General features: G+C 49.2%; 2 protein-coding genes across 2 annotated transcripts; both read left to right on the forward strand.

Annotated features, from left to right (window-relative positions):
* The first annotated feature begins 2,588 nt into the window (after positions 1-2,588).
* Positions 2,589-20,855, forward strand: LOC133352726 (potassium/sodium hyperpolarization-activated cyclic nucleotide-gated channel 1-like). The gene is made up of 5 exons (XM_061568555.1): positions 2,589-3,871; positions 6,991-7,060; positions 12,357-12,430; positions 17,216-17,384; positions 19,407-20,855. The coding sequence occupies exons 1-5, from the start codon at positions 3,772-3,774 to the stop codon at positions 20,116-20,118; spliced, it is 1,125 nt and encodes a 374-aa protein (XP_061424539.1). The 5' UTR covers positions 2,589-3,771; the 3' UTR covers positions 20,119-20,855.
* On the forward strand, positions 15,504-16,052 carry LOC133352733 (cysteine-rich, acidic integral membrane protein-like; the record flags this gene model as incomplete). Its single annotated transcript, XM_061568563.1, is given in 1 exon segment — positions 15,504-16,052. A coding segment is annotated over 1 exon segment (549 nt), but the record flags the coding sequence as incomplete, so codon positions are not given.
* Positions 20,856-21,163: the final 308 nt, after the last annotated feature.

Genomic DNA, 21,163 nt, shown 5'->3' on the forward strand with positions numbered 1-21,163 from the left:
TTTATTTTATTTTTATTTAACTTTTATTAATTTTAAATTTTTTACCTACGTGACTTTACCGAAAAAAACCTAAGAATGTGAATCCTTTCAGTCACGAAAGCTTCCAATCTAGAATCAGAAATCCATTGTTGTACTCCACTTTGCTCCCCCTTATATGCTCCCCGTGGTGCACGGAACGTCCCCCGTGGAGCAGACACATTGCTCACGACACTGCAATGGCAGCAAGAGCAGCTTGTGTCAATGCTGTCGCAAGAGGTCACACGGGTAGCAACGGTCCTCTGTTAACCATGCGTGATGGTAATGGTGTGCATGTATTCATTTGCTAAATTATGATTCTTCTTCTTGGTTCTTTCGGTAAAGTCACGTAGAAGGGAAATAATAAAATAATAAAAATAAAACATAATGAAATAATTCTCACGACGTTTCGGCCACAACGCAAGCAGCCGTCCTCAGGTGAAGAACAGGTCTGTCGGAAATACAGCGTCTGAATGATGAATCCTGCAGTCACGAAAGCTTTAAATCGAAATTTAAATTATGATTGTTGTTACATTTTCCACTAATAAACGCAGCGAGACATAAAACACGTGGCATTTGCAGTCTTAATGAAAGATCAGCAAATGATGAAGACAAGATGACAGAGTAAAAGAACATTATTTAATAAAATTCGACTCAACAAAAAATACAATGTCTCGTGAACGGAATGTCCAGCATCTGTTCGTGTGACCCAGAGCAACCACGCGTAATCTGTTTGTCAATGCGGCCAATGGTTTAGGAGGAGAAAAAACCCAGCACAAACATCCAAGGATGCGAAATGGGATTCTGATGCAAATTAAGCATCTGTTGACAAAGAGACGGAAGGGCACGGTGGGGTGAGTAGCCCTATGGAGAGGGGGAGTGGTTTTGGCGAGTGCGGTGGTGGTGGCAATTATGGTGATGTGTGCGCGTGTGGGTGGATTTGGCGAGTGTATGGATGGTGATGATGATTCTGGCGAGTGGCGGGCTGGGAGGGTGTGGTGATTACGATGGTGAAAGTGGTGTCTTCGTGGAGGGTTTGCTGATTGCGGTGGCGGAGGTGGGGGGGTATGGTCGTGGAAGGCTTTGGGGAAAGCCAGTGAGGGTCTCCTGTGGAAAGAGAAGGAAGAGGAGAGCGGTGTAAATGTGATGGGTGTTGTGCGGTTTCACTTCGGGTCGCGAATTCACCGAGGTCTCCCCCACGCGAAACGGTTCAAAATTCCACGTGCGGACGTGTGGACGAATGCGGTGAAATGGCAGCATGGTTGCGTTTCGGGACATTTGTAACTAAGCGGCGTGTTTCGCGGCCCTGTCTCATGAGGTTGGTGGATCACGCAGAGATCACAATATATCGCGAGGTTCAAGCGATACAGCACCATAATTTTTATGCGCTCTGCGAGTGCCCACGTTTTGTTAGAATCCCGAAATACTATTTATAGGCTGAGTCGAACTAGGGGCGGCTCAGGACTGGTTAATATAATCGTCAGTGGTGATAATCTGTGGAGGGAGCTGAAGGTTCGAGTTGCCAAACGTCAGCCTCGAAACCTTAATGACTTGGAGAAGATCTGCAAAGAGGAGTGGGACAAAATCCTTCCTGAGATGTGTGCAAACCTGGTGGCCAACTACAAGAAACGTCTGACCTCTGTGATTGCCAACAAGGGTTTTGCCACCAAGTACTAAGTCTTGTTTTGCAGAGGGGTCAAATACTTATTTCCCTCATTAAAATGAAAATCAATTTATAACATTTTTGACATGCGTTTTTCTGGATTTAGTTGTTGTTATTCTGTCTGTCATTGTTCAAATAAACCTACCATTAAAATTATAGACTGATCATTTCTTTGTCAGTGGGCAAACGTACAAAATCAGCAGGGGATCAAATACTTTTTTCCTTCACTGTACACCGAACATCACACCCATACAACCGTATACATGTATACTAACTAATGAATTAAGAGATATTTGACAAATGTTGATGGAGTACTAATACTGCAGTAGTAATTATACAGATCATAATAATTGAAATAGTAATTCAATATCATTGAGTGATATTTAAGCGTAACATGCTATTCAAAAAATAATTATCGGAAGGAAATAGATAAGTTGACAATGTGTCACCTTTACGCATCTTTTTTTATCTTCTCAACATACAAAAAAAAACCATTTTGGACACAACCTATCCGCCCCACGGCTTTTTTGTCGTGCATAATCTCAGCAGCTTTGATGCAAGACAAGCAACACTCTGGACCAGTTTCCGCACACGGGTGAGAAGTCTCGTCAGCAAAGACCTCCGATTATTCGCACGCTTGGCTACAAAAGAAGTGCAACATACAAACACACAGCAGCAGTCAGGCTGGACCGGTCTCCACAAACAGCGTCTCATCAGCAGAACTCAGGCTCGCGTTTAAATCAATGCTGGCGAACTGCCAGACGTTATCGGCAAGGGCCCTCTCTTTAAGATATCGATCCCTGTATCAACGCTAAACTCTGTGGGAACATAACGGAGAATGTTTCAGGCGGGGGCAGGGCTCGGCACGAGCGAGAGAGCGAGTGCGTGACGTCACTCCAGCACCACGGACAGCGAGCGCAGCAGCCGCGGCTCGCGCAGAGCGAGACGCGGCGAACCGAGGACGCGGTTGCTGGCTACCTTCACAGCATCATCATCATCATCAACAGTATCATCGTCAACATCATCATCAGTAGCAACATCAGCTTCATCAGCATGAACAGTGGGAGATCGCTAGCTCATTTGATGAGTGAGCGAAAATGTAATTAACCCTTTGACTCCACTCCGCTGTAGGGGTTCTTTTATGAGTTAAGTTTAAGAAAGGATCCCTTATACTGGCTTAAATTTAAATATCGAGGAAGGACAAATCCTAATAATAATAATTAACAATATAAACTAGTGGGCCCTGTGTTCTTGTCACAGCTCAGGTCCCCACGATGTCACAATAGTCATCGCGTGCTTGGCGGTTACCTACCGAGTTTTCATGCTGGGGAGGAGGGGCAACGCATTTGCAAATTAAACCCCACCTTGTAGTTACGTTCACCTCTGTCCTGTGATATCTAATGCACGGCAGCGCGAGTGAGTGTGTGTAGCCAGCGGAGTTCTCGGCTGAGCTCGGGCACAACGGCGGACGGGGAGCAGATAATCCAAATCGCTTGCTTGTCTCCTGCGAGCTCGACGCTCGAGTTAAATTTGTCCCCGTGATTTGTTTTCTTACAACCCTCTATATATATCATCTGTCTTGGCTACGCACAATTTGCACAAATGCAATGAAGGTACGTAGCACAGCGGTATTAGTTGAAGAACAATAATACGCAATAACAATTACATTATTAGAATTATTAGTATTACTTGGCGCTCCAATCATGTAAACTATATTCACAGCCACACGTATATAAATGTAATCGTCCGCTTAGAGCAGGGGACATTAATTTAGCAACCTCTATCGCGCGTTCCGTCGCACTGAGCAGCCGCCGTGCTGAACATCTGTGAAAAAGAGTTTCACAGCTCATCGGATTTCTCCTCCAGTCTAAATCAACATTTTTATTCTGGGTCTAGGGGTGAATTCAGCCTCGAGTCATCATAGTATCCACCACGGATTCATCTCCTAGTTCGTCCCCTCCCCACTCCTCCCTCTCTCTCTCTCTCCCTCTTAAAGTCGCAGACTCTCGCCCAGCTTTAGGCCACCCAGAGTCAGAGCTCTTCTCCCCGTCTGTCCATCGGCCGAGTCACGGCCGGGCCGGGAACGCTCGGCAATGCTGGAGTCGCGCACCCGGCGGGGTGTCCGTGCGTCGTGGCTCGTGGCGATTTGCGTGAGCGTGGGGCTCACAACAACAACAACATCAACATCATCAGGTACCCGCCGGTTCTGCTTCGTCCCTCGTTGCGTTCACCTAGCTAGGAGTTCGAGCGTGCATTGTTTCGCTGCATTGTATCGCATTTCTCGGGATGAATGTGTCTTATTGGCGGTGTGACACATTGCGTGTACATGGTTGTACGCAAAGCAAAGAGAGAGAGAGAGAGCAGGCGCTGTGGTATATTCTGTCGTTGAGGCTCTTCCGCTTGTGCTGTGCTCAAATGGGAGGGTGCGTTAAGTTAATGCGGTCGCTTCACCGCGATGCGATGCATTGTGGATACACGCTTAGCCCTGCACCTCCGATTAGCACGGTTGGCTACGTACGGCGCGAAATAAGTTCAACACGTACATTTATATACACGGATGACGGGCGCGCGGATTCGTAACGATTGTTCGAAGCCGTGAAAAGAAAAGTAAATTGGGGAATGTTTTAGCAGGACACGTTACGGCTGGAAGGGATGATAATGACAACGATAATGAGGATGATGGTGATGATAATGATGATGATAACGACGGTGATGATGATCGCCGATGGTCAAGAATAATGACGGAGTGGCAGCAATTAAGGAGCGGAACGCGTCCGAGAGAGGACGTCCACCCGTCGAGGAGATGGAGCGATGGAATCAGCTCACGTGTAGCTGCTCGGTGGATAATTAATTAACAACGCATGACCGTGATGACGACAGCTTGTGGGAGAGGGGCGCGGGAGGCCTTCATCCAGCAGTGGATTGAGCATGGATGCTGCTGCTGCTGTTGACTATGATGCAAGGAATAGTTGTCAATGGATGAGTTTCGTACATGCTGCGTGACTGTGTACAGGGGAAGCGCTACGCTACGCTACAGCGTGCGTGCGTGTGTGCGTGTGTGTGTGTGCGTGCGTGTGTGCGTGCGTGTGTGTGCGTGCGTGCGTGCACTCGAGTCTGTGCGCTTACGCTGCGTGCGCATTGCACACGCGAAGTAGCGCGCGTGTCTGCATCCCCGCAAATTCAATGGATTCTGCACAAGCAGCTGCTACATGCACGGACATATATCCCTCGTGCTGGATTATAGACCGTAAGAGCAAGTTTTGCAGCGCACAGGCATGATATAAAATAACCAACCCATTTACTGTAGAGCCTCTAAAGCAACTGTTCAGGCATGTGCTGGTAAGCGAGCGCCTATTAGGACCCGCGTGACGCACGAGGAAGTGGTTTGACCAGAGGATCGGTTCGAATATCAATCGCCACTGATGTTAGCCGTGGCTGGAAATCGAATCCAGGTCGCCGGGTTCGCAAGTGGCTAACCACTACGTCACGTGAGACACAAAAACAACACACAGACGAAAGATGATGAAGAGCATCTGTATATTCTTGTAGATTGTAGCGGCACGTGATGTTAGCGAGCACCGATTAAGGTCGTCACGACGTACACCAGGAGGGGGGAGTGGTGGAGGAGTGGCATGAAAGCACCACAATCGGTCACCTTTGTCTCTCTGTCTCCCGTGTTGATGTTAACGCAACGGGTACGTGTCCACTCGTTTGAGGCAGAGTAAAGCTAGAATATGTCCAAGGCAAGCTCAGTGCTGATGATATCCGCGAACGGGAGTCGAACTGAAACTCTCTCCGGGACCGGAGTGCAGTGGGAGAATCACAGACACGTGTGCGTGGGCGTTTCAGCACCTCCGATTAGCACGGTTGGGCTCCGAACGGTCCGAAAGAAGTTCAACATACATACATACGCACCCGATTACACTGTACTGTATATACAAACACGGACCTGCAAAGTGTTGCACGCGACGTTTTTGCTGAGTAAATGCATTATTAAACGCACGACCTTAGCACTTGCAATATTATTCATCAAAAGCTGGCCATAAGCACACCCATTGCGAGCATGTCCACGTGTGCGGATATCTGAAGTGTGCTCGTATTAAACGGGCTCCCTTTGCATTTCACCCCCCCCACCCCCCACCAGTACAATGTAGGGATGTGTATTTTTAAATAACCGACCAGTGCTTATATTAGCAAACGTAAGCAGAACTCCATTCTGTACCTACACATAAATAGAAATGTGTTTAAATCCTGCGGCCCTTTGGCTTTACAGACCGATAATATGAAGCAGGATGTAAGAATTGTATGTGAACTCTGGTCCGGTTTTGACATTCTGGGTCTCATCAGCAGTGTCAGACGTTTTAAACGGAACACGTTCGTCAACAGCAGTGGCCTACAAATACAAACCATATCATGGGCGACGTTTCGGGCAATGCCCTCCTTCTTCAAAGCACATTGTCTGAAACGTCACCGATTATACATTTGCTTACTTCTGGGACAGTGTTATCGACAGATGTGTTGAGTTGTTTTGGTTGTTTATAATATCAGGTGTGCTTATATACCAGCTTCCGCCGTACAATTTTGAATGCAGAGATAAGTAGGACACGTGCCTGTGTATTTAGCCGCGCAATTCGGGAGACTCTGGAGATTTCCCTTGCTCGCTAATTGTGGACCCAGGGTGATTTATGACGTTCAATTCACCATTACAGATATGTCGCGTCTCCCGCAGCCACGTGTCTTCTGTACGTGCCTTCCCTATCTATCAGCGGCTCCAAGTGTCTCCCTCTCCTGCGGCTCGGTTCTCTTAATGTTTCCCCGAACGCGTCTCCTTACCCGTATCTCGCCCACTCGCCTCCTCGTGTCTCTTTTGGCTGTGCGTCCCAACGTGTCTCCCCAACGTGTCTCCAGGTGCCTGCTCACGTCCCCCAATGCCTCCTCTCTGTCCTCCTGCGTCTTCCAATACCCCTTCCTATTTACCCATGTCTCCTTTCGTCATTCATAATAAAGGTCTTGTGGGTTAGATCGCGTTGTTATAAATGAGTCACAACCCTCCATCACCCGACACGACTAATAAGTAAAAAATGTGTCACGTTAACAAAACATCAATTAGTTACTTCTTCAGCCCACCGGTGTGTTTGAAGAGTGAATCCACGACATTTCCTCTGACCGTCTGCGTCTAACTGTGTCTTCCTCGTGGCTCCCCTGTGTCTCCTTCCCTCTGTCCGTGTCTCACGGCGTCTCCCCGTGTCTTCCATGTGTCCCCCCTTCCCTCTGCCCCCCACCCCCTGTGTCTCCCCGTGTCTCCTCTCCAGCTGCCTCCGTCCCGTGCCATCCAGGATGTAATATCGTAGGCGGCTACTGTGGACCCAGCGGAGGCTGCAGGTGAGAGACCCCGAATCCGTACTCAAATTTCACTTTCAAAACATCAGTGACCTCACGCTCTGGGTAATCTAGAAGCCCTGCTTGATTTAGGAGGTCGCTCCCTATCTTCTGCTGCTCACAAGGTCTGGGTCTGGAATGCTTTAATTTGTAATAACAGCACTTGCCACAACAGCCCTGTTAAAGCCAACACGGGGGCTCTTTGCTGCAGCAGGAGATTGATCATGACTGATTATGATGATGATGACATCGATCAGCACAAAGTGCAAAGAGCGTGGCTGTCACGAGATGAACGCGCGTGGTGGGTCAATTGCTCGTCACGTGCAGGGCTATTGTCTGTGTGAGACGAGCATTTAAACTCGTTATGAACGCGCAGTCGGGTGCTCACGCAATGTGCTCGTGTTATATAGATACAAAGATAAAGCTCGCCCCTTATAGCCTTTAACGGGTTGTTAGGGCAAGTGCTGTTAGCGAGCACGTGTGAAGGCCGCAGCGGCACACGAAAGGTGGGGGGGGGGGGGGGGGGGCAACACCACCCCCGGCAGTTTTTGTCTCCCCAGTAGTGATGATAATCACATCGCACCAGGCACCTAGGGGAGGACCAGAACCAGTTCAGATATTCGTCACCGGTTTAGATTGATCGTAAGCGGGAATAATAGTCGGGTCTCCGGGATCGTAGAGCAGTGCAATAACAACTGAACTACCGCGTCCCATGTATGTTATATAGTATTGTGTACTCATACACAGATTACGGATTTTGTTTGTGGGGGGGAGGGGGGCGGTGGCGCAGCAGTTAGCACAACGCGTTCTGAAACCCTTAACTCTCGATTTAAAGCTTTCGTGACTGCAGGGATTCATCTTCTTGGTTCTTTCGGTAAACTCACGTAGAAGGGAAGTAATACAATAATAAAAATAAAACATAATAAAATAATTCTCACGACGTTTTGGCCACAACGCAAGCAGCCGTCCTCAGGTGAAAACCAGGTCTGTCGGGGCGACAGCGTCTGAATGAAACAGCTCCAAGCACGTGTGCTGTTTCATTCAGACGCTGTCGCCTCGACAGACCTGGTTTTCACCTGAGGACGGCTACTTGCGTTGTGGCCGAAACGTCGTGAGAATTATTTTATTATGTTTAATTTTTATTATTTTATTATTTCCCTTCTACGTGATTTTACCGAAAGAACCAAGAAGATGAAACCCTTAACTCTATTCCCGGCGACGGCTAACGTCGGTGGCCCATAACATACGAACCACCACCCCGCACCGACAAAGCGTGGTGAAGTATGGTCAATCAAACATCTCCCACGGCCAACACAGCGTGGAAAGGAGGCCTTCATCGAGCGAATGTTTGACACTGGGACAGTGGCGGCTCCTGCAAAATCTCTCAGGGGGGGCAAATGTCTGGATGATTGATAAGGATAAGGTCCACCCATGCAATGGATAAATTAACAGCTTAAGCATGTAAAGGCAACTTCACTTCTTTAATATTAATGAAAAATCAAGTGACTCTTACAATACATCTTGTTTGTTTCTATACTCACTATTAAAACAAACCACTCAAGTTTCTTTTATTAAAGATTCCACTAGGTGGCCACAAATTATATTGTTGGATGAAACGTGCTTACGTATGATGACGTAAGCACGTATGATGACGTAAGCACGTTAGGGCGAGCCCTCCCGGAAGCCATAGAGAATGCATTGCAGCGCCCCCGTTCGAAAAAAACATATTTGAATGTAAGTCTATGGGAACACTCGGGGCGATTTTCAGCCGGAGTGAAATCGCCCAAAAAGAGGCGGTACTCCACAGAACGTGACATGACGCTGATTGGACTATATCCAGAGGCTGCAGTGACGGCTAGCGTGACTCTGTGGTTCAATGACATTGGTGGTGCGTCACCCAATCGCCCTAATGAAGAAACCGCCCCTGCACTGGGACATCGGTAATGTAGTTTTTTTTTAAAGCAAGAGGTGCATTTTCCCGTACACTTGAAATGCATCGCAGTGTCGAGATGTGCGAACACATGAACTCGATCTGTCTCTTTCACTGTCGACTTCAATCGAAGTCCATTAGCAGGGAGCCAGCCCTTAAATCCCCTTCAATAACGAGGCTCCTCGACAGCCCATTCGAATGTTCCCACACCAAGCACCCTGCCGGATCTTTTTCACTCTCTCTCTCTCTTCGCTCCCTTCTCTATCCCAGCTCTCTCCTCTCTCTCACCTCTCCTCTCTCTCTTTTCCAGCTGTTTTCTCTTTCCCAGCTCCCCTCTCGCCCTACATTCCATTTCCTCCTTCTCTCTCCTATCTCCCCCAACTCCCCCCTCTTTTTCTCCCAGCTCTGCCTCTGCTCTCCCTCCGAGCTTCAATTAGCTCCAATCTCCCCAGGACCCCACAAGGCTTTCATGACCGTGTAGCTACAGAGATTCTAGATTTGAAGCTTTCGTGACTGCAAGGATTCATACTCTTAGTTTTTTCGGTAAAGTCACGTCGGTAGAAAATGAAATAAAAATAAATAATAAATAAAATAATAAAAAATCACGATGTTTCGGAGGCAACACAAGTCTCCGTCACCAGGTGGGACCGTCACAGCCAGATTTGTGTTGCCTCCGAAACGTCGTGATTTATTTTAATTTTATTTTTATTAATTTTTATTTCATTTTTTACCTACGTGACTTTACCGAAAAAACTAAGAGTATAGCTACAGAGACTCTAGATTTGCTGACAGAATACGTTGTCAACAGAGGTAATTGGAGGGTGAGCAAATTAGTCTCGAGCCAAAGATCCTATCAATTTCCATGTCATTTATTTTTACATGTTCACTCCAATTATATTAAAATCGCTCCACAAATTCCCATTCTCAAATCCCACTGCGAGAGAGCATCTTGACTCGGTAGAAGAGTCGCGCGGACGATGTTAATCACAGGACGCCTTCTGAAGCCTCTTCTCTTGCCTTTCATCCATTGCAACACCGTTCCGACCCAGCTCCAACTAAACCCAACGGTTCAAACCCAATATTCCAACTCAACAGTTTCGGCGCAGGATTTCGGAAACAGTAGCAGCGTATGCGAGCCTCTTATTTGTACGCTATGAAGAATGGCCATTTCCCGAAACGTCACTTATACGCCCCCGCCCCCCCCCCTTTAAGAACAATGTTAGAATTGTATTTAGTATTTATTTTGGGGGATATTTTTTCGCCTCTGTACCACTTCACCGCTGCAGCATGGTCTTCGATTCGCTATTCTCTTTAAGTCTCACGCTGCCCGGAATTGTGTGAACGGGTACCATCCCTCCTCTCTCGACTTCAAAGACCACCGTTGATTTGGTGACAATCCTTAAAAAATTCAGCGTCCCAATTTTTGTTTTGCCCGCACGACTCCGTGACCCCGTGTTGCCTAGGGACCGATGGGCCCGCTTTGATTTTTATTAAAAAATCGCGAGCCGTGTATTTTTCGGAAATCCAGGCTGCTCATTACAGAGGCACACAATGGTATCCTCACGAGGATGACGTCGCGTAATGTTTAACGCCTGTGCTGGACAAAGCAGACAATGTACTTTGCTTACAAAAAACAAATTACTATTGAACATAGTGAATATCATCATATGAATGCCGCGTAACTGACTCGGTGGGGAGCCGGGTGAATAATTCAGTTGTACCCAGTCACCTCGAATTAAATTCATACGCAAATATACAGGGTTTCCCAATGCTTAATTGATCAAAGAGCGATATTCCTCCTTACTCCTCTGCCCAGTCATTGTCTCGAGGTACCTGTCCAATATTGAGGTAACTTTGAACCCTTTCCCTTCAAATCGTTATTATTTTTATGGAACAATTCTTTTTTTTCAACAGAGAAAAATGTCTTAATTGTACACTTTAGTTCTAGATTTGAAGTTTTCGTGACTGCAAGGATTCATACTCTTTGTTTTTTTCGGTAAAGTCACCTAAGTAAAAATTTTAAATAAGCTTTCGCTAAGTTGTCCCCACCTGAAGAAGGACGCTTGTGTTGCGCCCGAACCGTCGTGATTAAATTTATTTAAATTTTTTACCTACGTGACTTTACCGAAAAAACCAAAGAGTATTATTCGGAGAGCCTTGGTGAATCTCAAGAGTGTGTGTGTGTTTTATTGTCCGCAGGCTGATACATTGGGACATTGGGCCAAATCTATTAATGAGAGTTTCGCTTTGTGTGCGAGGAGATCAGAGTACCTGGACAACCCCCAAGCATGCAAATAAGTTTAACACTCAGACGTCCATGCAGACGGGTTCATGAACCCACTTGCTGTACACTCATCTCCTAGTTCCCGTCTGAGAAGCACTCAAGTTTTGACTTATAGCTTTTGTGACAGCAGGAATTCATATTCTTTGGGTCTTTCGGTGAGTCACATAAATAGGTTCAAAGAAAACATAACAAAAATAGCAAAAGGCTACGACGTTTCGATCACAACACAAGCGATCGTGTTGTGATCAAAACGTCGTAGTTTTTTGTTGTTTTTGTTGTTATATTTTCTTTGAACTTATTTCCGTCACTTTACCGAAAGACCCAAAGAATAAGCACTCAGGTTGTGTGTGTGCTTCTTCGTGTGAGAATATGGGTCTCCGTGTGAGTCTGTGAATCCGCATGAAAGTCTATAGGACCTCGATGTGAGTTTATGGGCCTCTATGTAAGGCTGTGGGTCTCTTTGCGAGTCTGTGAGTCTCTATGAGCCTCTGGATCTCTGTGTGAATCTATGGGGTTCTAGATTTGAAGCTTTCGTGACTGCAAGCATTCATACTCTTAGATTTTTTCGGTAAAGTCACGTAGGTAAAATAATAATAATAATAAAATAATAATAAATTAAAACAACTCAATTAAATCACGACGTTTCGGAGGCAACACAAGTCTCCGTTTACTGATACAGTAAATTTAGCTGTGACGGTCCCACCTGAAGACGGAGACTTGTGTTGCCTCCGAAACGTCGTGATTTAATTGAGTTATTTTCATTTATTACTATTTTTTTTACCTATGTGACTTGAACGAAAAAACCTAAGAGTATAATAATGGGGTTATCCGTGAGTCGATGGGTTGCTATGAGTCTGTGGGTCTCAAATTGAATCTACGGTCTCTTTGTGAGTCTATGCGCCTCGATGTGAGTGTAATGGTCTCTGCGGGAGTAAGCAGCACTGATGATGCAGTCACTGCCAACGCAATCCAATAATCGTGGAATCCACCTGCACGCGTCATGCAACTGAGACTGTAAAACCCGGAGTGGAGTATTGTAGCCGGAGTTGTGAGCGACTCGCGGGCTCGTTTCTGTTTGCACACAGGTGCCGGCCAGGCTGGACGGGGGCGCTGTGCGACACACGGAGGCCACGGCCTCTGAGTTCGAGTCCCACTCCAGGTGAGAAGCAGGGTGAGGGAGCAGGTGCTGGTGTTGGTTTGGCGGTGGCACGCCTCTGATGGGGCCACATTCTCTTGAGTTCTCTGAGCACCACCTGATGAGCATCATCATCATCATCATGGGCAAATAGTCCGTCCACTGCACATCTCGTCATTTGTTTTCACTTTACTCTGTCTTGTGCCAATATGCTCATTTAGTGCCACGTCTTTCTGGCACCACTTTCTTACGTCGTCGCCGTCAAGCTATTTTCTGGTAGGTCTTCCTCTCTTTCCGTTTCCTTCCATTTTCCCGAACAACACCAACAACAATAACAACACACTTTAAATTTCCCTGTTGGTTGCTCATCCTGCTGCTTATTTTTTGTTTAATTTCCTGCACCGAGGCCCATGCCAACCAACCTCGCTGTAACCCAGACGGGGGATGAATGCGAAGGGACGGACGGAGCGGCGATTCTAACGACTCCGCCTGCACCGTGACGCCACTCTGCCCACGTGGGAGTTAATTACGCGAGCGCAGTGAACGTCGCACTCGATTGTGCTTCTGTAATTGATGGGCGTCTTGGGATGTGTGCGGGGGGGGGGGGGGCGCAGCGAGGATTGACCTCTCCATGTCTCTCTATGTCACTCTCTCTCTCTCGCCCACTCATTCTCTCTCTCTCCGTCTGATGTATTTCACCCTCTCTCTCGCCCACTCATTCTCTCTCTCTCTCCGTCTGATGTATTTCACCCTCTCTCTCTCTCGCCCACTCTTTATCGCGCTCTTTACGCCTCTCACGCACCCACCATGTGGTTGTATATCACCATTCTCTCCTCGCCCACTATCTATATCTCTCTGTCTCTCTCGCCCCGACTCTGTCTCTCTGTCACACTCTCTCTTTCTGTCGCTATCTCATCCACTCCGTCTCTCTCTCTATCACCCTTCTCTCGCCAACTCTCTCCATCTCTATCTGCCTGAATGTCTCTCTCAGTAACTCACTCTCTCTGCCTCTCCTCTCCCACTCATTCATTATTTCTGTTTCTCTCTCCTACAACCTCTGTAACCCCCTCTACCTCTGTGTGTCACCCTCTCCATCTCTCACAATGGGAACCGTGGATTCACGTATAGAGCCATTAACAAACTGTTGGGGCAAGTGCTGTGAGCGAGTAGCAATGACCTGGGTCGACACTATGGCACACGAGGGGGTGGGTGGCCAGCACTACGCCCGGCCACCATTGTCTCCCCAGTGGCGATGTTTTTACACACCGCGTCAGGTACTCATTTGAGGCTGAGTCGACCTAGGGGGATCCCAGGACCGGATCAATTAATCGTCACTGGGTGTTGTTGGCCTTGAGCGGGGAATCGAACTGGGGTTTCTGCCGGGTCCGTAGCGCGGCGCGCTCACCGCTACACTACCGCTCCCCACCTGGCTGCGCTCACCGCTACACTACCGCTCCCCACCTGGCTGCGCTCACCGCTACACTACCGCTCCCCACCTGGCTGCGCTCACCGCTACACTACCGCTCCCCACCTGGCTGCGCTCACCGCTACACTACCGCTCCCCACCAGGCTGCGCTCACCGCTACACTACCGCTCCCCACCAGGCTGCCCCCAGACACACGCGCCTGCATCGTGCAGAGAGACGCCGGGCGGCGCGGGCGTTCTCTGCGTGTTCGTCACCCGTGGGTCATCACCCTCCCCACTCGCGCGCTTTGCTTTAATTGATACACGCGTGGGGGTGGGGGGTGGGGGCTGTTGTGGGGAGGGGCTGCGGGGGGAGTTGGGGGGGGGCTGCGGGGGTTGTTGGGGGGGGGGCTGTTGGGGGGGGCTGCGGGGGGAGTTGGGGGGGGGGCTGTTGGGGGGGGGCTGCGGGGGCTGTTGGGGGGGGGGCTGCGGGGGGAGTTGGGGGGGCTGTGGGGGTTGTTGGGGGGGGGCTGCGGGGGGCTGTTGGAGGGAGGGGCTGCGGGGGCTGTTGGGGGGGGGTGCGGGGGGAGTTGGGGGGGGGTGCGGGGGGAGTTGGGGGGGGCTGCGGGGGCTGTTGGGGGGGTGCAGGGGGAGTTGGGGGGGCAGCGGGGGCTGTTGGGGGGGTGCAGGGGGAGTTGGGGGGGCAGCGGGGGCTGTTGGGGGGGGTGCGGGGGGAGTTGGGGGGGGGTGCGGGGGGAGTTGGGGGGGGTGCAGGGGGAGTTGGGGGGGCAGCGGGGGCTGTTGGGGGGGGTGCGGGGGGAGTTGGGGGGGGGTGCGGGGGGAGTTGGGGGGGTGCAGGGGGAGTTGGGGGGGCAGCGGGGGCTGTTGGGGGGGGTGCGGGGGGAGTTGGGGGGGGTGCGGGGGGAGTTGGGGGGGGTGCGGGGGGATTTGGGGGGGCAGCGGGGGCTGTTGGGGGGGTGCGGGGGGAGTTGGGGGGGGTGCGGGGGGAGTTGGGGGGGCTGCGGGGGCTGTTGGGGGGAGGGGCTGTGGGGACTGTTGGGGGGGGGGGGGGGCTGCGGGGGGCTGTTGGGGGGGGGGGCTGTGTTAATTGAATTCGTGAGTCGCGCGATAACGCGCTGGGCGCTGTCACTCTTCGCCTCTCACCACCGGCGGTGTGAACCACAGAGCGCGGGAGAGAGATAACACGACAACAAAACAACAACAACACACTCAGTAGCACTGCCCTTACAGCAGCAGCAACGAAAACATGATAAGCGACTAATCTGAATGTTTAAACGAAACGCTCAACATATTCGGTTACAGCAGTGTGGCCTTAAAAGTAAAATCATTACTACGTTTTATCTTGACTTAAACCTTTCGTGACTGCATGTATTGAAATTCTTTGGGTATTTTCGATAAAGTCACGTACTGTAGATATGTTCAAAGATGATGAACGCCTGTGTTGCGATCGAAACGTCGTAGTTTTTTGTTATTTTTCTTTGAACCTATCTACGTGACTTTACCGAAAGACGCAAAGAATATGAAATATATTTTAGGCAACGTTTCGGGCAATGGGCCTTCATAGCACATGCATTATTTATTGTGGTATGAAGAAAGGGCCATTACGTGATCCACCAACAGTCACGCAACACCCACGCGTGGATGTGATGATTGTGATGATTGTGGTGATGATGATTGTGATGATGATGATGATGATTGTGATGATGATTGTGATGATGATGATTGTGATGATGATGATTGTGATGCTTGTGGTGATGATGCATATGATGATGATTGTGATGATTGTGATGATTGTGGTGATGATGATTGTGGTGATGATGATTGTGATGATGATGATGATTGTGGTGATGATGATTGTGATGCTTGTGGTGATGATGCATATGATGATGATTGTGATGATGATTGTGATGAAGATTGTGATGATGATGATTGTGATGATGATGATTGTGATGATGATGATTGTGATGCTTGTGGTGATGATGCATAAAATGATGATTGTGATGATGATTGTGATGATGATTGTGATGATTGTGGTGATGATGATTGTGGTGATGATTGTGATGATGATTGTGGTGATGATGTTTGTGGTGATAATGATGATTGTGGTGATGATGATTGTGGTGATGATGCATATGATGATGATTGTGATGAAGATTGTGATAATGATTGTGGTAACGAGTCCCCGTGCTTTAAATTACCACTTGATAAGCCACTTCGTTGAGATATAATTTGTGGCCAGGTCGTTTCTGGTAAGATGAAAAAATAGTTTTGTTTTATTTGTATATTTGTTAAACGATTCGTTTACCTTTCCCGTACTTTGCACGCTATCGTGTTTTTGTATTGATTGTTGTTACAACGTTCTGATCGCGTACTGGAAATCTGTGAAAAAAGAGCTTTATAGCTGATCGGATTCCTCCAGGGTAATTAAATACTCTGATGCTGATTCATGTGTGGTGTAGCCGGACGTGAACAGATGAAACACGAAGACGAGGCTTTATTTTCCGCTGTAAGGCACAGCGACGGACATTAACATAACAAAAAAAACACTTCTATTTGGAACTGATATCCATCTCAATGAGATGGTTACAAAAAAAATGATGCTTCAACTCTCGTTCACCGAGTCACCCACCGACTCGTGCATTGTAACCGATTCATTAACCCATCCACGCGATTATATGTACACCCATTCACTAATTCATACGCGCTCGCTCGCTCGCACGCACGATCGCGTTGTTCTCGTACCCCACTCACCCACACGCTCACTCACCTACACCCAATCACTCGCTCACTGCCTCCCTCAATGGCCCATCCACTGACTGCACGAAGATAACTACTCACACTCTTACTACTCGTTTCTTTCTCTCACTCACTCGCCCACATATCCAAGCACCGACTCAGTCACCCACCCATTCGCCTACACACTCACGCATTCACAAATCCGCTCATTCACCCACAAGCTGACGAACCTACGAAGACAAAGATCCCCTATATAACCTTGACAGACTGTTAGGGCAAGTGCTGTTAGCCAGCACCACACCCAGCCGCCTTTGTCTCCCCAGTGGCGATATTTACACACTGCAACAGTTACTCATTTGAGGCTGAGTAGACCTAGGGGAGGCCGAGGACCGGTGCAGATAATCGTCACTGGTTTTGGAGCTAACCGCTCCACTTCGAACGTACCCATGTTCACGCACCCATTTGCACACGTACCCATTCATCATCTATCCGCCTGCTGACCCACCTACCCACTTACCCACCCACTGATCCGCCCACGAGCTCACTCGCCCACCCAATTACTCACTCATTAACCCACGCACTCGTCCATCCACTCGCCCGTCCCAACACTCACACCATGTTCTACCTGCCGCAAACGCGTGTGTACAGGTGCCCACCGCTGTAACACGGACACCACCACCACGACCACCACCACCACCACTATGACCACCAGCATGGGGGATCAACCTCTCTGCCCAGGTCACGGCTCTCCGTGTGTCGCGGGGGGTCCCGGAGAGTCGGGTTGTCCTCCCCGCGAAGATCCCTGCTCCACGCCCGGGTATGTACGTGTGTGGGTTTGTGTGTGGCTGGCCACCCACAAACTCGTATGCCATGCTGACATTCATAGGTGCTCGCTAACAGCACTTGCCCCAGTGACTTGTCGCAGGCTATACGGGGGATCTTTGTCTTCGTGTATGACCGTGCGTTTACAACATGCACATTTCAATTATGCATACAAAGACACTGCTGCCCCATGTAGCCTTAACAGACTGTTGGGGCAAGTGCTGTTCGCGTGCACCTTTGGAGGCCGGCTCGGAACACGAGGGCAGTGGGTGGCCAAGACCCCCGTCCGGCCTTTTTGTCTGTGCTATGAAAAAGGGCCATTGCCCTAAACGTCGCTTATTATTTATATATATATAAAAGGCTTTAGCGTCATTGATAAATGCGTTGAGTGTATTTGTTCTTATCACACACACATCACACTCGCTGCACGTATCCCAACACATTTGATACAACGATTGTTATTGTCTCTGCCAGCCCCTCCCCAATCCTCATCCTCGCCCCCCCCCCGGGCCCCCACCCCTTCCACCCCTTCCACCCCTAATTAATCAACACGACACGCGCCCCATTAGGCAAGAAGCGAGAGAATTGGAAACAGAGCCGCGGTTTGACCGAGCGAGTGATGATGATGATGTCTTTGGGATGATTCCTTACAAACACTGGCTGCGCGCACGCGTGGCATAAATTAACCCAATTTAGTGGAGAGCCAAATGGGGGGCGAACGAGAGGATTTTAATTGGGGCAGACGCGAGGAAGACGAGCAATCAAAGCGACAGGGAAAACGAGACGGACAGGAGTGGAGATAATATATTAATAAAAAAGTGTGCCTTTCCGGGCCCTTCCCCCCTCAACCATTATATATACGGAGTGGTAGCTCTTGTAATCTCTCATTTACTTGATACAGCTGTCGTGGCTGTGACGGTTCCACCTGAAGACGGAAGCTTGTGTTGCCTCCGAAACGTCGTGATTTTTTATTTTTATTTTATTTTACTTTTATTAATTTTCATTAAAATTGTTTACCTACGTGACTTCACAGAAAAAAACCTGAGAATATGAATCCTTGCAGTCACGAAAGCTTCAAATCTAGTGGAAATAATAGCTAAATGTCTCCTTCACATATAATCGGTCTCTCCGCGTAAACAAATAAAACATATCTTCTTACACAACGATTAAAACAAGTATTTCTTACACAACGGCCGTCTGGTAGTGCAGAAATCCAGCAGCACTGATTGCTTATCCTGAATCAATGCTACTGATATTATGTCCTCCCAGAAAGGATGTGCGGCTGATGAGTCAAGTGAGAAATGCTTTAGTTTGTTTTTGTATGCGGAGAGATGGATTATATGTGAAGGAGGAGACACGTTGACTGTTTACCCATTATATATAATTTGTAACCGTTTTTTTTAAATCCGTCTCACATTTGATTAGATCATCACAATCATCAGTCATTGTCTATCTACTGCCGGCTGAAGTCCTACCTTCGCCGTGGCCATCCGCTCGCTCTCTCGTGCTGCTTCAATCATCCACCTCCCGTCCTGCTTGCACGTCAACCCAATATCATGGCTCCATCTCCCGCGTCCCCTTGGATGCGTTCTCTCCTTTGGCTACCACTACGCCACGAGTCTCGTCAAGCTGGCCATGATCTCGTCCAGCGGATCTATTCCGCTCGAATCCACAGGTATCATAATAATACCAGTGATAATTCCCTTTCCCGAATTTTTTATTTTTATTAAAGAGAGTCCTACTCTGTTCGGTTACATGTCCAATGGCATTAGTGAGCGTTTGCTAAATGTGTGTGTGTGTGTGTGCATGCTAAACGTATTTCGCACCGTACGTAGCCAACTGTGCTAAATCTATGGGGCGGGGAACCAAAAGTAGAATGTGGGAGAGTAAACCGGAGTAGACTGACCTTGACGATATTTCACGTTGCTATGTCGCAATGATGGCATTTTGTGTAGCGATTGTGTTGTGATGGCCTTGTGATGATGAGCATTCGTTGTTTGTGTCATTCTAACCCCAGTTCCCCGCGCGAGGTCACGACTTCCACGCGTGGCTGCCAGCAACCACACGTCTCCCCGCTGACAACATTCACATCTCAAACACCCAGCCACCAGCCACCACAACAACAACAACCACCGCCACAACAACAACAACCACAACAACAGCAACTATTACTGCTACAACAGCAGCAGCAGCAGCACCAGCAGCAGCAGTCACAACCGCATCCACACCTGCAACACTCACAACAGCACCACCACCGCCAACAGAACGAACGGCAACTTCAACATCCGAGAGTCGAACATCGAGCAGCCCAGCAGCATCTCACGCCACCGCTGCCGCTCATATCTCTCGGACCTCCGACCGCGCTCCTCCGCCGCCGCGAGGTGACGATGGCTCAACGCCGATCGACCGCCCGCGTCCCCGACGGTGCCGGGTTCGACTCCGGCTCCGGCTCCATGTCGGACTGGCAACGCCGCTGGGCGTGCGTGGGAGCGCTCGCTTCGTTCACGTCGCTTGTGCTTCTCGGCAGCATCGCCCTGGTGTTCAAGCCGCGATGGGAGACGTGGGCGGCCAACGTTCGCCACCGCCGACTCATCGAGAGACACCGGGGCCGGGCCGCTAGGGACGGCTCCACGTGGCACATCGAGGAGGAGGCGGCGGCGGCGACACCGAGAGGAGGAAAGCGTGCGGACGAAGGAGAGAGCGCTCGGCTTCTGGGGTCGTGCGCGTGACCGTCTATGGAGGGAGAGGGGAGAGATGTTGGGGGTCGTTTCTTGTGTCGGCGTGCGTGCGTGCGTGCGCGTGGCGGGGAGCGGTGGCGCATTGGTTAGCGCACTGTGCTATGAACTCGGTGGACCCGAGTTCGATTCAGGGCCAACGCCAGTGACGATTATCTGAAACGCTCTTGGGCCTCGCCTACATTGACTCTGACTAGAATGAGTACCTGGTGCGATGTGTGAACATCGATGCTGGGGAGACAAAGGCGGCCGGGCGTGGTGTTGGCCACCCACCGCTTCGTGTGCAGTGTCGGCCATCATAGGTGCTCGATGACAGCACTTTCCCCAACAGTTTGATAAGGCTATACGGGGGATCTTTGTCTTTATGTCAAACGTGACACAGAGAAGGCACTGAGTAACGCGTGACGTGTTTACCAATCATTAGGCGCGTTTAGCGTGTAACGCCTTACATTTCTATTAGTAAGTAGACAAACTGATGGGGGGAGGGGGGAAGCTCGATACAAGACGAAGCGTGCTAAACTGAGAGTTGGAACCCGTGGTCCAACCAGAGATTCACTTCGGTCGAGTTCGTACAGGTCGTCCACCCGGCACACCACATCCAGTCCACATATCGCCATGATTGCGCCTACCACAGTCAACCACAGTCCACCACAGTCCACCAGCGACCCGGGAAGCACGCCGCGAGAACTACATCATATCTGGGTATAACGAGAATGTTGTACGGGGCCGTCCATAAATGACGTCACGCACCTGGGGGGGGGGGGTCAGACATTTGTGACGACGTGTGACGAGGGGGGGGGGGGTTGATAAATGTGACGTCACATCAAAATGCGCAACTTTAAATAAATATAGACAACACGTTCTACTTAATTAAAAATCCTTTTTGATAAATGTTTTCTCCTACAACTTCAGAGTGCAGCGCCACATTAAATACGCACTACAATGACAATAGTTTAAAGCGATTTTAAGCATCTTCTTGGTTCTTTCGGTAAAGTCACGTAGAAGGGAAGTAATAAAATAATAAAAATAGAACATAATA

The sequence above is a fragment of the Lethenteron reissneri genome, chromosome 41, assembly GCF_015708825.2.
Source record: "Lethenteron reissneri isolate LAM-NWPU_2019-01 chromosome 41, ASM1570882v1, whole genome shotgun sequence".
Classification (NCBI taxonomy): Eukaryota; Metazoa; Chordata; class Hyperoartia; order Petromyzontiformes; family Petromyzontidae; genus Lethenteron; species Lethenteron reissneri.